The following is a 17,507-nucleotide window of genomic DNA, read 5'->3' as shown; positions in this document are numbered from 1 at the left end:
AACTATTAAATCATCACACCGGAATAAATCATAATAATTAGATATTTACTGGTCTCTCTTGTTCCTATCTCATAATAAAAACACCCAAACTTACATGAAGAAGACCAGTTTCCTTTAATTTATATATTTTCATGAATATTTGTTATTATTTTTAGTCAAAAATAATTTTATAATTCTATTTTAAAAAATATTTTTTTCTTTTTTTATAGTAGCTGTTTTTATTATTTTTAATAAGTAACATAAAGTTGAATTGATTAGGTCTTACCAAACTACTTGCCCATTATTTCTGATGTTAAAAAATGTTCATATTTCTCTACTTTTTATTTTACTATTTCGAGGTGGTTGGACCAATGCTATGGATAGGAACATGTGTAGTGCCGTATTCAAGATAAGATTTGTCATTTGTTACTCTTAATTTGTTAGGAACTATAAATTGTGGTGCACTTTTAACATTCTCTTCATCCTCAACATGTCTTCATGTCACCTCTTGTTTTTTTCAACAACCATGTGTATTGCTGAAAGCGAGTGACAACGATCTAAGTTCTTTTGTTCAATTAGGTGGTTTACAAGAGATTAAGATCTCCTACCAAGTTACATTAAAAAAAACACAAATTTTTTTTGTGAGAACATGAATTTTATAAAGATTGAATATGAATAATTTATTAATTTTAGGAACGTTAAAGTGAAATTTGTTGTACTGTAGTAGAATCTTTTGCAGACAGATAATATTGGATTTAAAAACACTAATTACATTCCAATTTTATAGCTATAATAGAAAATGCCTATAAAGACAATGTTTTCCAACACAAGTATAAGAATGTAGATAGATAAACTTACATGTATTAATGTTTTCAGTTCTCTGGCTAAAAAACACCATGATAATGCAGCTTGGTGCAGGCACACAGGATATAAGTTCAGCAGGACCACGCCAAAATTCTGCGCTGGATTTGTACCCATCATTTGATAATGACTGCCTAATTCAAAAACTAACGGCTCTGATCTCCCTAACTGTGTCAGTTCTGATGAACTCAACTGCAACATATCTAAGGGTCAATATCTCACTAGAGGAACAACTATACACATGTAGGTTGCACTCAGAAAGTTCACCACTCATATTATATTATATTTTTAATGTCATGTTAGATAAATTAATTGATACATGCTTTCTTTTTAAACATATATTAACTGATGTCGTTAGAATATTAAGAACACCATCACTGTGTACAGATTATTGAGCACAGTATTTTATATGGAGAAAGCATCAATTATTTTCAAAGACAGGAAATTTATATAGAATTTCTTTTTTGTTTTGGTATCTGATATTTGTCTCTACTCACGGTTACTTTTTTGCCAAATTCAATTATTGGTTCAGATATGTATAAGAAGTGCTTTATATTAACTCAAAAATTGATAAATAACTGCTTTAATTAAAACTGAAGAAGACATTATTGATACACTACTATTTTTTTTATAATATTTGTTTTCAACCTATTGATCAAAATATTATCATTTTTTTATGTTTTTCACAGTTCAGCTAAGGAAGCTTAATTTATAGTTGACAATAAGTTGGTCAGTATAGAACAGTGTACATCATAAATTCTTATGATACTGTTGAACAAAGCAAACCTAACCCGCTAACCTCGTTCCGTAGAATGTCATCAATTTACTGGATTTGAAAATATTGTCCATATTCATTAATTACTTACCATAAACAACTTTAAGATTTTTTTAAGAACTATGTTCAGATGGAGAAAAGAAAAAAGATTGTCTATCTGAATGAAAGCAATAGAGGACTTAATGTCATTTAGCAAAATAAAAGATAATGACATTACAAATCTTTGTAAGCATAATAATATAATTTAAGATAAATTAAGAAATTTCTAATCCTTGGCTTCTTATGCAGTTAAGGAAACAAAAATTGACAACCTAGCTCCATTTTCCTGGTATGGTTGCATTTCCTGCATAAGTGTGACTCCCATAAACACAGATTATACAGGAGAAAAAGAACCATGAAAGTGCCATTCAACAAAAAAAAAAATACTACTAACTATAAACACAAAGTGCCAAGTATGATAGGGTACAAAGACGATAACTAATATTTGCCTTAATGAGTATTTAATTCAAAGAGGATGAAGAAGATGAAGACTGGTCTTCCCTAACTTGTTCTAACAAGAAAGAAGAATTAGGGGTAGCTGTATCAACCTCGTCCTCAGCTTCCAAACATGAAACACAGTGAGTGCTGCAAGAGGAAGAAAGAGAAGAGCTGTAGAATGACAAAGGGGAAGAAGGAGAATGAGAGTTTATATCAGAAAAAGCCACCAATAGATCAATGAAAGCACCAACAATATAACCATGGTTGCTTTTTCCATTGACTTTCAAATACCAACATAAAAGCTCTTGGAGACCATCAAAGTCTTTAACGCACTGGGCTTCCACCATCTCTTCCATGGACCTGAGGAAGTCCACGTAAGGGTCCTGAGACTCCACAGACATAACCACGCTGTCTTTGAAGGGCAACGTTGTTGTTGGTGTTGTAGTTGTTTGTGTTTGTGTTGGTGTTGGTGTTGGTGTTGATGTTCCTGCTTTGGACTCTAATATGGAGCTTGTCTGGTCGGGGTGGAAGAACAAACGGTCGGAAGGCAAGGGGCGAATGAGGGTCTCAAGGGAATCCGGTCTTCTAGAATCTTCTTCTGAAGCGGTAGAGAAGCTTCCAGAGTCAGGAGAGACAGTGAAGAAGGAGTGGGAGCTCTCGGGCATGTCGAAGTAGGCTGGGTTGATGGTTTTGAAAGCGACATCGTTTTGGTCTCGAAAAGAGAGGGTTCGAGGTTGGTGGCAAGAGGGCCATGGCCAGGAAGTGGAAGAAGGTTTGGGGTGTGAGTTCTTGTTGTGGAGAAGGGAAGGAAGCTTCATTTTCTTGCCCATGGGAAATGAAATGAAGATTCAAATGAAATGAATTTGAGAGTTTTTTCAGAAAAGAAAAGAGATGAAGGTTGTTGTTGTGTTGGGTTGGGGGCATTAATGGGAAGTCAGATGTGGTTCGATGGTGTGTGGGTTTGGGTGGGAAGATTTTAAAGGAGTGGTGGGTCAATTTAGAAAGCAATATTTGCTGCTTCCTCCCTTCTCCTATTATTAATTTTTTAAAGTTTTTACCAATTAATCAAATAAATACATTTATTATTATATATATATTACAAACATAAATAAACCTCCGCCAGAAAATCAAAGACAAGGTGTAACCATCACCATATTTTAGGAATCATTTTTTTTTTTAACTTACAATTCTATTTTATTGTAAATCTTAAAATCTGATATATTTTTCTTAACCAACAAAGTGTAAAATCTTAAAATATTTTTGAAAGGGTTCTATTTTGTTTTTGAATATTTACAAAGCAACAATTCATTTGCAAAAGGTTAGCCTGGTTGTTAAATCAATTATCATTACAATTTGTTTTCTAGTAAAAAAACATATTTAATATATATAACAGCTAATTTAGTGTGCATAGTAAAAAATAGTTTACCTGTTAAAAACAAAATAAAAAGACTCTGTCATATTATATGATGTCATCTAAGGACATCTTCAATATGTCTTCCTACAAATTGAATTATTATTTTTTCTTCAATTGTCTTGTTGAGAAGTCTGGAATTAATTTTGACATTCCTTTACCTGAGATGTATATGTTACCAATTTATTTAAGAATGTGAAAAATATCAAGAAACTATTGTTTAAATAATACTTGAAATTTTGTTTTGATAAATAAGTGGAAAAAAATATATGGTTGTTTGACTAAAACTTACTACTGAGTGGTAGAGATGAAATAGTATACAAATAATTTTTTTTATAGTTCTTTCCCACGACAGATATTTTTATCCCTAGAAGGAGAAGAAAGTTTTGAAGTGCAAATTTTTTTAACACACTTAAACTCTTTTTACATACTTTTTCATTAACAATTTTCAACTTATTTATAAGTTAATTTTACTTTATAAAAAATTAATTTTATTTTTTCTTCTTAAAAATACTCACCGAGAAGATAGCAGAAAACCTATAACTTTATAACATTATTTCAATAAAGAATCTTTGTAATAGCGAATTCAATTAAATTCCATCCTCTTAGTGTTTAATGTTTATATATTGTTGAAATCCTTTTTAGTCTAATAAGAAAAAAAAGTTAAATATAATTATTAGAATAAAGTCTGAAGAGATTCATAGTAATTTTGATTAAGTATATAACAAAATATAAATTATTATAGTGTTTTTGTGTAAGTTTTTAAAAATAATAAATTTGGTAAATATAGATTTTACTATATTTAATAAGTTAAGTGAAGTTTAACTAAACCATAAAAACACAAATTTAAGATAACTTTATATCATTACCTTTATTTCACTTTGTGGGAAGATATTTCCATTTTAATTTTTTAAGAAAATATTATACAACTAACATCTACAATCTTCTGAATGACATACTAAAGTTGTTTCACTGAAACAACCATCTTGAAACACTTATATATCAATTATAAAAAAAAATTATGTTTTTTTTTAAATGCATTTAACACAATAACTGAATATGAAGATCTTTGTTGAAGTCTTTTATCCTATAAAAAGAATTTATAACAATTATTTTCTTTAATTATTTATATAAGGAAGGTAACATGTGATATCAAAGTTTTAAATAAAAATCTCATTGTACTGTAACATGTGTTTATCCGAAACTTAAAAAGGAAGAACCTTGTCTTGTATTCAAATAAGACATTACATAGCACTAAGTAATCTTTTAGATAAGTCTCTTTTATAATAAAAAATAATTTAACTAAAATGATTGAATTCTAAATAATATTTTAAGTTTTAGTCAAAAGTGACTGAGTTTAAAATAATACTTAAATTTAGTTAAGAATAAATTTTACTTAAATTTAATTCACATAATTAATTTAGTAAATCTTTATCAAAAAATTAAAATAGTATAAGTTTCATAATAATTTCTACAAAAATATCAACTATACTTTCCCTAATCTCTTTATCTTGTTAAAAAAAAATAGAGTTTTTGCAAAAAAAGTTTTGAAGTTCATCAAATAAAAATATGTTAACTATATTACAAAGGGTTGTATTTTTCGAAAATTGTCTACAAATTTTTAATACATAATTTGTGCATTTAACATTATATATCATGTTTAGTTTCGTTCAAATGGAGTTTAAAAAAATATTTATTATGTTTATACAAGTAATTTTATTTTATATGCTTTTATACCAAATAATTTTAAATTAATAGAAAATTTTGGGTGTATATACATAATTTTGGCAGAAGGAAATTTCAGTTTATCATTGAATTGTAAAAAATATTACTCAATTCAAAGATGTGAAACTATGTCACATTCATTGAGAAGTACACTAATGTAATTTCACCTCTTTATATATAAAAATAATAATAAAATTAATTAATTATAAATATTTTTTTAGAGAATATATATAAATGAATGCATGGAAAGAGAGAGCATTCAGTCTGAAATTTTTAATCATAATATTTAATAATTGTATAAAAAAATACAATGGTGTATAGATAAATTTAATCACCTATGTTTTAAATTTTAATTATTATTCCTGAAATGATGGTAATAGTACTAAAATTAAAGATTATTATTAATACACTCAACTAATAAAAGAAAAAAATATAATAAATAAGTATTAAAGAAAAACTTCATTCAAAATTACATAGGTCTAGATTTGTTCTATTTGCACACAAATTTGCACAAACAAAAATTATTTAATTATAATACTTCATGCTTCCTGATCTACCTTATATGCATAATCATCTTGCAAAATACTTGTTACTGTTTATATTTTATTTCAACTTTGTCGGTAAACAATTAAAAGATCACCATGTTTATTCTTTATTTATTATTTCTCTCATTCTTCTCTTTCGTGTCTTGTAAATCATTTCATCATTCATTAAACTTTAAATCATATAAATTCTAGATATTTATACTTTCTTCATAATAGCTTATCAACCTTCTAAAGTGTGTAAACTAATCACTCAATAATATATTAAACCCTCTGAAACTACTCACAACCTAAATAACATAAGCCTAAAAGAATAAGTGGTTTCTAATATTTTCTAGGTATATTTTTTAATCACTTATTTAATTTCTTCTTAGTGTTTCACCTTTACAATTAATATCAGCAAGTCTTACACTAAGTTAACCTTACAGACTTTCAAAAAATTATACCAATTCTATTTTTTATTTACTAGAATAAACTCTTCTTAATTCTTCGTCATTTCTATTCCCAAATCATTACTTCCATCAATATAGATTGTCGACTCACTTAAATTATCATCCTTTACCACTTAAATAATATACAAATTTAAACCAAGAACAGAGAATTTTAAATAAATTGATTATTTACAACTTATAAATATTTTTTATTTTTTTAAACCAACTAAAAGACATATAACATGATTTAAAATCAATTATTATTTTACATTGTACAATTATTTATATATTAAATCATAATTTTCTAACTATTATCTCCAAAGCAATTATTAGTAAAATATTTGTTTATGGATGATAATAAGTTATCTTAACAAATATTTTTCAGTACAAAATATTAAATGTTTTATAATAAATTTTATATGCACTTATATATCTATAAGATTTCAGTTAAATTTTTTCCATTAACTTAATTAGTATAAAAAACTGTATATTAATAAATATAAAAGTTGTATTATACAAATTATAATTTTTTTCTAATTAAAAACATCTAAATTTCTCATAAATAAAATATTTCCAAAAGCCCAGATACATTTCTCCACTTGAAAGAAATTTCTTCCTCCTCCAATGTCAAATTAGTATTTTAATATTATATATATATATATATATATATATATATATATGTATATGTGTGTGTGTGGGTTTTCTAACGCAAGTATGCTTGTTTTTTCTACATTTTAACAATGTGTACTGGATTTTAATAGATAAAAACATCCTTATATATAATGGATTCTAAGTTTTAAGGTTAAGGGTATTTTAATAATTTTCATTCTCAAAACAAAACAAAAAAACCAACTCCAAAACCCTTACTTACCTCTCTCATTCCTCTCAACCCTTTATTTTTCATCTCTCTCACTCCAACATTTTCTCTGCCATCCTAGTGTAGCTCAAACTGAAAAAATCAGAAACACTTGTCGTTAAACAATTTGCCTTTGTAAAGAGTTGAGTCATTGACATATTCACCTTCAGGAAAAGGTTCATTCAAGATCTCTTCAATTTCACCATCTTCACTAACCTCTCTAATTTCATCATTAGGTTGAATCATCTTCTCTAAAAAAACCGTCCAGACCAATTATCAATTCCTTCATATGTCATTATGCTGGTGAAAATTAGATAAAATTATATACCACAAAAATTATAAAATGCAAATAAAATCATTTTTTGTAAGAAATTGTTTAACAACGAGTGTTTCTGATTTTTTTCGAGGCCAATTACCAATTCCTTCGATGTCATTATGCTTGTGAAAATTAGGTAAAATTATATAAGACAAAAATTATAAAATAAAAACTCATTATAAAATCTTTTTTTGTAAGAAATTGTGTAACAACAAGTATTTTTGATTTTTTCCAGACCAATTCGTGAAAAATACATAAAATTACATAAGACAAAAATCATAAAATGAAAACTCATTATAAAATCATTTTTTGTAAGACTTTTTAACCGCTAGTGTTTCTGAGTTGGGACTACCATAGGATGACAGAGAAAATGTTGGAGTCAGAGAGATGAAAAAAAAGAATTGAGAGGAATGAGAGAGGTGAACAAGGGTTTGGGGTTTCTTTTTTTTTTTTAGTTTTTAGAATGAAAATTATTAAAATACTCTTAACCTTAAAACTTATAATCCATAATATATAAGGATATTTTTGTCTACTAAAATCCAATACACATCGCTAAAATGTACCAACTAAAAAATAGACGTAAGCGTTGAAAAATAGACGTAAGCGTTAGCAAACCATATATATATATATATATATATATATATATATATATCATTTATGATCACATTTAATGTAAACTCACACACATCAATGAGACTGTTCAACAAAGCTTTATAATTTGATGTGGGAAAGAAGATCATTGCAGGCGGGTCAGGTCCTAAGAATTAAATTTTCACGTGATAAAATTTTATTAAAAATCTTATTTATTTCTCTTTCAATAAAAAAATATATAAACAAGTATTAAATTTTATAAAATTATATATAAAAAAAACATATAGTGTAAAAGGATAGTTGGTTCATAAATAATAACATGATACTTAACAAACAAACATGTATGTGGGGTTACATAATATCATGTAAGTTGTTATGATAGAGCTCTATTCACGTGTCTCACGAAAAAGGTCCAGAGAGTAGATGGAGACGCTTGAGATAAAGTCACAGAACTGCAAATAGATGAACTGATTGATACTAAACCAAAGCTTTTGCCAATGGAAATGTTCTCTGATCTCCTGCTTTTTTCTTTTTTTTTTCATCGTCCAATTAATTATTTTCGGGTCTGTACGAACCATCCAAACATCAGTTTTCATTTTTCAGTAAATCCAAGAGAATTTTAATTATGGTGTTTATGTATATGGAGTTGACCAATGCATGCAAATTTATTGTGCGATTAAACAATTGCTAATGTGTATGGTTGTGTGGATGTGTAATCAATATACTGGACCATGATCCGGACCTATATTCTATTTTGATTAAACTGTAATGTTGTTTCAATATAAAATAATAGTGGGGACCTGATATTCTCTTTTAACTTCTAAATGGAAAAGCATGAATCATATTATTTGTATGGAATCCTATCCACACTGCAATGAAACAAAAGTAAAGAGAAAGTATATGTATATCTAGTCCCCACCACCTCTCAGAAATTTTTATGGATACTATTATTTGCAACTTTGTACTAGCAACTCTGAGGACTTGTATTTCATGTCTCTTCATTATTCAATTCTAGAATTTGAAACATATTGAAAAGGTTTATATTTTTTTCCTCCTTTTAGTTATCTAATACCGGAATTTGAAACATCTCATTATAGTTGTTGAAATTTGGACATCAATTAAAACAGAAACAACCATAGGACAGAAAAATGATTATATTTTAACACTCATCTAGTTTTAAAACAAGATTCTTTTTTTTAATCTTTTTAATGGTGACATTGTACTTTGGTAATAATAAAAAAAATGAAATACAAGATTAAGAATAGTTATATAAGTGTCCTAATTCATGTTTTCCTCTATAAATTTCATACAAAGTTTTTTCCTATATTTGGAATAAAACGTCACATCATTGGAACCATACATCCAGCTTATATATTATGATTTCTTAGTCCACTTGGCTATAAATAATTTTAAGGATCTTACCATCTTAACAACGAAAGAGCGTGAAACATTCTCAAGCTAATGTCATCACGTGGTCGGGGTGTCAAAACAAATACGATGGGAAGAAGAATAAAATGGTGGACCGCACCTCACCCAACTGGACGAAGGACCACCCGTTATTGATATTTGACAGTATCATACTTCATGGAGCATGAGGATTGATGAATGCTGGATTATGACACACTGACCCACTCTGAATGTGACATACTAATATCATTTTCAAATTTCCTTTATTGTACCACATCAATGTATCAATTCATAATCCGTTTTTAATACATCCTAATATTCAGTCATGCATAATCGACCGATCAAGAAGTTCAATCAAAGTTGTACTCAGATTTGTTATCGCAATGACTTTACTCATAAACCTGGTTAGTCAAATTCATCGTACAAATACACCCTATCAAACAATGTCCTCTTTGTTGTTCTCAGCTTACCAAACAATATGCATGCAATATACCCGGAGCATATGCATAAGAAAGACTATACCACTGACTAATACACCTACTAGATCCTCAAACATTACAATCAGATTTTAAGCATAAAAACACTTATCTATTAGTCATATTCCATCTAGAATTAGATCAGGTATTGGTTGTCTATCCATATCCATCAATCAATCACCAATTGAAAGGAAGTCTGAAGATAGCATCAAACAACTCAATTTCAGTAGTTAGAGTTTTACGCGAGAATTTAATTTTAAATTATAATGTCGCCTGTTTATTGAGAAGGCAATAATAGAGATAAAAAAAACACACAAGGTAAGTATGAACTTTATTTGGACATTTGGGAATACTCAGGGCATGAATACAAAAATAAGGGAAAATGGGAACGACAGCATTTATTCCAATTGTTACTAACTAAAACACTAATTTTATCTTATTCCTTCTCTTAAAAGGATTATCTTTCTCAGAGGATTTATCATTTTAAAGAAACTGTAGAAAAGCTCAATCTACACACATAACAGGATAAACGACCTCCTTCCCCTAACACACACTCTATTTATCTTACTAGCCCATAACTAACTTATATCCACCAACCTTCCCTCTATATACTAACAATAACATCCCCTTCAAAATTTCAACCTTATTCTCTCAAGTTTGGGATCTGAAAAGTAGAAAATATAGCAAATACTTCTGGCTTAAAGAGTACAAACAATTGTGTTCAATTTTCTGCCTTCCCATAAAAGCTCCTCATACTCAATAGGGTTATAGCTCGACCCCAGTAAAGACAACCCTAAAAACCATACGGAAATCCATCCTGACACAGGCCAATTCTAATACAAGCGACTCAGTAATAATATGATACGAAGTTTGCTATTGCTAGAACCACATGGGAATGATTGTGGGTACTCCATACAATGCATAATTACCCAGTTCGCATTTTAGGATCTACTTTTCATCCCTGCGTTTCTTAATGAATCCAATTGACCAAGGGTTGGGTTCTGCATGTCATGAATCAGACCTGCTCTGAAGATTGCAAAGGAAACCCTTATCCTATTATTTATTCTCTGCAAAAGTGTTTGTGGGAAAAGCACCTCATGTCTATACTGTGGTGGCCACACCACATATTGGCTTGCATCCAGCAGCCACTGCGGTCGTGGCACAGTCAAACTTCATATAAATCCTGATGTCCAAGGTCACCGCAGTAAAGTCCAGATTCTGCTTGTGGTCGTGGAAAAGTCAAACTTTATATAATCCTGATGTCCAAGGTCACCCGCAGCAAAGTCCTGATTCTGCTTGTGGTTGCGCCCAGTCAAACTTCATATAAATCCTGATGTCCAAGGTTCCGCAGCAAAGTCCAGATTATGCTTCATAACATCCCAGATAAAAAGACTTGGCCAACAATTTAAAGCTCCAAATTTTGGAGGTCATTCATGTTTCAGCCACCTTTATCCACAAAAAATATGTTCCAAAAGTTCTTGCTTTCTCAATTTACTAACAAATCATCTTCAAAAACTGTGGAAATATCAACCCTTCAACCTAGCTTTCCACCTTTTCTATTTGATCCCCGTTCTCAACCTTGACCATCACTAAAATTTGGCCATACTTATCAGTGTATTGGATTGTTCTAATACCTCCTCTGGCAGGTTCACCATAAGAATCCAGCAGTTCATATTCCAAATTATCATTAACATTGAAATTGAGCAATTCAACCATCCGTGAATAAAAACAGGAATCTTTGTACAAGAACTTCACTTCATTTTATTTGAACCACTATTGGGATTGGGTAACAGAATCTTCTTTTTGCAAAAAGTAACACTCTTGGTGTTCTACTACATCTATCTCCCTAAACCCTTTGTGATGACCTTTTCTCAAGGTCCTTCTTTATGTTCTTAGTTTCACAAGCATTTCTTTGAAATCCTTTCCTTGAGCGGCAAAGTCAAGTCTAATCAGCTGGGTACTTGTTCTCTTCTGACTCGATGTTCTACAACATACATATTTAAACCCTTTGCGACCACCTTTTCTTAAGATCCTTTTTTATGTTGTCAGGTTCATAAACCCCATTAGCTGCAAAGTCAACTCTAATTATCTGGGTATCTGTCCTCTTCTCCTGACCCAACAATAATGCTTTGTTTCTTCAACTGTTGTAGCATTTGATTGATCTTTTGAATTCCATCTAACATCTTGCTTACTGAGAGCTCACAACTACGTTTCCTGGTCCCCTTCTTGAGAAATTCCATACAAAGGCTGTTGATTCCCAGCTCCGTATCCTCCATCCTTCGATGACTTTCGTTCTACCCCAAATTTGGAACCAGCAGGTTGGACAATTGTTACAAGTCAAAATACTGTTTTATTGAGTGAAATTAAATACAATACAATAAAGAACTCCTCTCCCAATGAACTTTTTCCCCTTCAAATGGATTCCCTCATTCCCAGATTACAAAATCTCACTCTACACTGATAGAAAAATAGAATGCCTCCTTCCCCCTTACATTCTCTAAGTTATCCAACTTAAACCTCTAACTAACTAACAAATATCATAAATTCCAATTCCCAAAGACCTACAAGAAAGAGTAAATATGTTATCCAAAACATTAATTTTCAACAACCCAACATCCCAATAATATCAAGGGCCATAGTCATCTTAGTTTACGTCTCACATTGACTACCACCTTTCAGTACTTAATATAAATGCATGCAATTCTAACAACCACCACCACCAAGCCTTTTTCAGTAAATGGAGCGGACCACATGGTTCAAACAATTCCATAATATGTAGTTGTAAATCATGTTTACAGATAAAATACTTGTCTTTAAGCCTTGACTGTTTCACCTTAGTTTTCTCCGTCCTCTTTTGCCTTTAGGGGCAGTTTGGTTCGCAGCAGGAATGGAGAAGGGAGGGATTTTAATGGAGGAGGGGGAAAGGTAGGGAAGGGGAAGGTAGGAGAGTGATTTTGATTAGAAAATATGTTTGATTGAGATCAAGGAAGAGGAGGTAGTTTAATGAAGGGGAGGGGAAGTAACTTTTGCCAACAATCTCACCCTATATTTGATGTAATCTTTTGTTGAAATTACTAATATTCTTCTCCACACGAACTCAAACAACTTATGCAATATCCTACAATTTCCTTTATTATGTAAAAAAACTATTCTAGCTACATTTCAACCAAGTAAACGCCAGTGCGAGTGTGTGAGAGAGAAAATACTTTCATACCCTTAGGATGAAAGATATAACACAGGAAACAAGAACAAAAAATATAGAAACAGTACAGATTCATTTGCAACCTACCATTCATTATATACTCTTCTGCAACCCAATGAAATAAATCATTCGAATGGTAAAAGAGTCTTAAAAATTGGAGGAAACCATGAGGGGTGTATCCCTTATTTTTACCTCTTGATAAGAATGACAGCCTCATGATTGACACTTTGCAACTGAATCAATGAACAATAACCAAGCACACTTTGAACACAAACATTCCGAGTAAATATTAAAACCACTTACTATCAGCAGAAAACAGATAAGGCGGGAGATGCAAAATTATCACTCCAATCAGAAATTTAGACTTGTGTATATTACCTAACCAAAGACCATACTCTAACTCTATATGTAAACACACTCAATCAACAATGCGTTGCCTCCTCCTAATATCTGTCACATGCAGGTGAAACAGAACCCAAAAAAAAATTAATAACTCCTAATGACATTGATAAACCATAATGCGTATGCTTTACAACTAACGATGAAAAAGAAACCTACACCAAGCTGATATATTATTTCATACGAGAAAATTAGAAAACCTCCAAACCATACAAGACACCAGCATACTGAACAAGACCATCAGCCTTGCCAAAATAAACCTCTCTTATATTCTGAAAAGCGTGCAGAGTGAGCAAGCTATCGGAACCAGCCTGGTGGCTTTTCCCCACAACTCTTTCCACATTCAGCGATTGGCATACTCGGTCCAAACCTCCATGAAGATTTGAGCAGAACTTCATCAAGTGCTTCACATCAAAGACTCTGTCACCGAAAAACACCCTCACCAGACGGAGAAATTCTGCCAATTCCTCCGGCAGAGCGCGCTGGGTCAACAATTTCACGAGGTACCCGAAATCATAGGCACTGTGAAACGTCACCCAGCTAACTGGGTCATCGCAGACCAGACCAGAGGACATCATAAGCTCGGCGAACCGGACCGAGTCGATTCCAAACTCCCGATTCTTCTCAAAATCGATGCCTTGACGCCGTAACAACTCGACGGAGTCGTGAGCATGGGCGTCACGCGAGACGTCGAAGTCTCGGAAGTTGAACTCCCAGACGAAGCCATTGGAGGTGCCGAGTGTCGGAAGGTTTCCCAGTTGATCGGAGAGAGTGAGACCGATCTGGATCAGGTGCAGGCGGTCGACGTTGGCTTTAAGCACGGCGTAGTGCGCGGCTGGTTCGCGGTGGCGAAAGGAGGGGTCGCCGGTGTCGGGGCGCACGACAACACCCGGGAACTCGGTGTCCATCGATATCAGAGGGAAGGAGTCTATGACGGATCGGATTAACTCGAATTCCGATTCCAAATTAGAGGACCACACTGATCGAGTGAGGATGGATCCACGGGATAGGGCCATTCCTTTAGGGTTTTGGTTTTGGTTTTGCAGTTACGAATCTTATTTAGGGTTTGGGTGAATGAAAAGAAAAGAAAAAGAAGAAGAAGAAGAAGAAGAAGAAAGATTCCAAGGAGAGAAAAAGCCACTGCTATCAACAACTTTTTATACAACACAGTGATGAAAGGTTCTTTTTTCTCGTTCGTCTTTTTATTTATTTTTTTGGCGATTACGAGGAAAAAGAATAACACTAATACAGGAATAATTGCCATTTGATTTGGACTTGGAGAACAAGTTAGGTTAAAATTTGGCTCCATTTGGAGAGAGGGTGAGATTGCGTTCGAATTTCGTAAATCGATTATCTCAATGCTGTAACTGAATTTTATATTTACTTATTCCAAATTATTTTTTTTATAGTATTTCTACGTATTCGGAAATATTTTATATTAACGAATCAGATTCCAGCAGATTCTAAATTAAAAAAAATTACTATCTGGCGGAAATTTTCACTCGTTGTAGATCTATAATATAACTGTTTTAGATTTTAATTTAATTGACTCTCCATTTTATTTTAGAAATAAACTACTTCATTTGATGGCCTATGTGCTAAAAGAATTTAGTTGTATCATATATAATTAAATATGTAAATAATAAAATTAATGTTGAAAGAAATATTTAAAATAATGTAGGTAATTTTTATACTTTAATGCTTCTAGGATAAACGAGTCCAAAAAAAAATGGTAAATTATTTTTGTAATTTTGTTACATGAAAAAAATTAATACAAGAAATATATACATTCAAAAATTATATGAAACAATAAAAAGATTAAACCATTTAAAGAGTTACACGTAAAGCATCAAGTTTTACTTTTGCTTTTATTGTGTTAATTGTAACATGCTTTCCTAAAAAGCCATAATTGTAGGTTATGCTTGGTATGCAGAAAAATAAAGTAAATTGAACTGTACTGTCTTATTATTTATTAAATTTAATTAATTTAGGTTATAAATAATATGAATTCTTTTCCATTTTTCTTTTATTCTCATTATGGTTTACTATTATTTCGATAGGTGACTCTTAATATTTATACTTTTTAAAAATGATTTAACGCGGCATCCTAATTATATAGAAAGCGTATATAATAAAGACGTCCACATGCATAATATAGGAAAGCAGTTGAGAGTAAATAGAATTACAGTCAACATCTAAGTAACTTCAGAATATAAACTTAAACTCTAAAAAATATATATAATATAAGCTGAAATGGGAAATAGTATTCTAGAATGTAAGATCAACTAATAACATCCTAGGAGACTAGATAGCAGCATTGTCCTCAACTTCTAGAGCTATCTCCAAAGGAACTTCCTCGCCATCTGCTCCCATCCAAGTGGATGATCATCGCAAGAAGAAACATACACAAGCAATACAAACAAGCAAGGGTGAGCTAGATACAAAAATCATCACACGACATGCAAAAGCCACTCAAACACAGTGCATTGACATCACAAGACCAATTGCTTTATAGACCGACTCGTCCGGACCGGAATGATTACCGAGCTATGGCGGGTTATGCACTCGTGGTGGCCTTTACTGCTTTGCAAAGCCGTTGCCAATGGGTTCCACCCTACCACCCTCACGAGGTTAGTTCGTTCCGCGCCCTGGAGCATACTGGAAGCCTCCAAGACTAGGACCACCTGCTACTCCTCACCACATGGATCAATCCTTTCTACTTGAGAACGAAAGACCATTGGAGCGTCAGGAAAACCCCCAAGACTAAGCTACCATGCAATCATTCTGACCCCTCACCAATTTCATTGACTCATCTAAACTAACCCAACTGTCCAATTGGTCACCGGAGAAGAACCCAACGTCTGAACGCATCAAACTCACCTTCGACGCCAGCACATATGACTAGTCACAACTGACTAGATCAGGCCAGGGCTGCTCTATGATCAGGGATGTGCCAAGTTTTTAAGGTTCCTCTATCCTACCAACGACGTGCTCTCAACCTGTCCCAATTTACCTCTCTACACTATCTCAGTACTTCAATCACACTCCCAATCATAGTGACTAGAATTTCTACCTCAGTTTGCTTAATCCCTTCCCAAATGACCATCATAACAGTATTAACACTCTCTACCATATTTAATCACCACCACATGTTTAATCCCAAAATCAGTCACAACATCAATTAATGGTTCATACAACATTTACATACAAGGCAGTGTCATACAACATAATTTTACAGCTTCACATAAGAACATGTTAGCACATAACATTCCGTACATACAAACTTAGAAATTCAACTTAAACAGTACAGCAGTTCAGATTTCAACACACATACACTTCATACAATAAAATCAGAAAATAAATGTCTAGCTCCCCTTACCTTGAAGTTGAGCAGTACAACCAACTAGAGTGCCTTAACCGTGCCTTCACAGCGAAACTCAAACAGTGCCCTACAACCACCTAAATGGTGATGAAAACAGCTCTTAGAGCTATAATAGACCGAAAATCAAAATGGAGCACCATCAGTTGCATGCAACCAGTAGAGTTGCATATGCCCTAGGTTCAAGAAAAGTGGAGGAATTGACTTACCCGTCCAAATCAGAATTTCAATCGGATGAAAGGGAAGCTCTCAACTCCGTGAACGAGAGCACACCACCTATTTGAAATTTCAACGGTGGAAAGTGGTGGAAAAGTAGAGAGAAGTCAGAGCAAGAAGAGGAAGATGAAACTGAGTTTAGAGAGGGAAAAAGTAACTCAAATATGAGTTCAGAGTTGGAGAATGAGGCCTCTTCTGAGTAGAGCTGTCAAATGAGCCCCTTTAATAAGATTTGGCCCTAGCCCATGTGGGTTGGGGCCAAAAAAGCCCACAGGACCAAAAAAACTCTTTATTAAAAAAGCCCACAGGGCTAAAAACCCCTAAAGCCCTATAGGCCAAGGCCAGCCCATGGGCTTTCTTTTTACAAAATTTAACGTCTAGAAACATAACATCATCATACAAGTAATCACAAATAATGTGTATTTTTTATCCAGCTTTCATTTTATTTTTGTTAGTAATAACTT

General features: G+C 32.2%; 2 protein-coding genes across 2 annotated transcripts; both read right to left on the bottom strand.

The window, feature by feature from the left end:
* Positions 1 to 1,837: 1,837 nt before the first annotated feature.
* LOC108328246 (transcription repressor OFP13) lies at positions 1,838 to 3,060 on the bottom strand. The gene has a single exon (XM_017562080.2). It carries the CDS (start codon positions 2,920 to 2,922, stop codon positions 2,116 to 2,118), a length of 807 nt encoding a protein of 268 aa, XP_017417569.1. The 5' UTR covers positions 2,923 to 3,060; the 3' UTR covers positions 1,838 to 2,115.
* Positions 3,061 to 13,370: 10,310 nt separating this feature from the next.
* LOC108329776 (probable CCR4-associated factor 1 homolog 9) lies at positions 13,371 to 14,668 on the bottom strand. The gene has a single exon (XM_017564150.2). It carries the CDS (start codon positions 14,462 to 14,464, stop codon positions 13,640 to 13,642), a length of 825 nt encoding a protein of 274 aa, XP_017419639.1. The 5' UTR covers positions 14,465 to 14,668; the 3' UTR covers positions 13,371 to 13,639.
* Positions 14,669 to 17,507: the final 2,839 nt, after the last annotated feature.

The sequence above is a fragment of the Vigna angularis genome, chromosome 2, assembly GCF_016808095.1.
Source record: "Vigna angularis cultivar LongXiaoDou No.4 chromosome 2, ASM1680809v1, whole genome shotgun sequence".
NCBI classification, from domain to species: Eukaryota; Viridiplantae; Streptophyta; class Magnoliopsida; order Fabales; family Fabaceae; genus Vigna; species Vigna angularis.
Note: the sequence above shows the minus strand (reverse complement) of the source record. Positions and strands in the feature narration are given on the sequence as shown.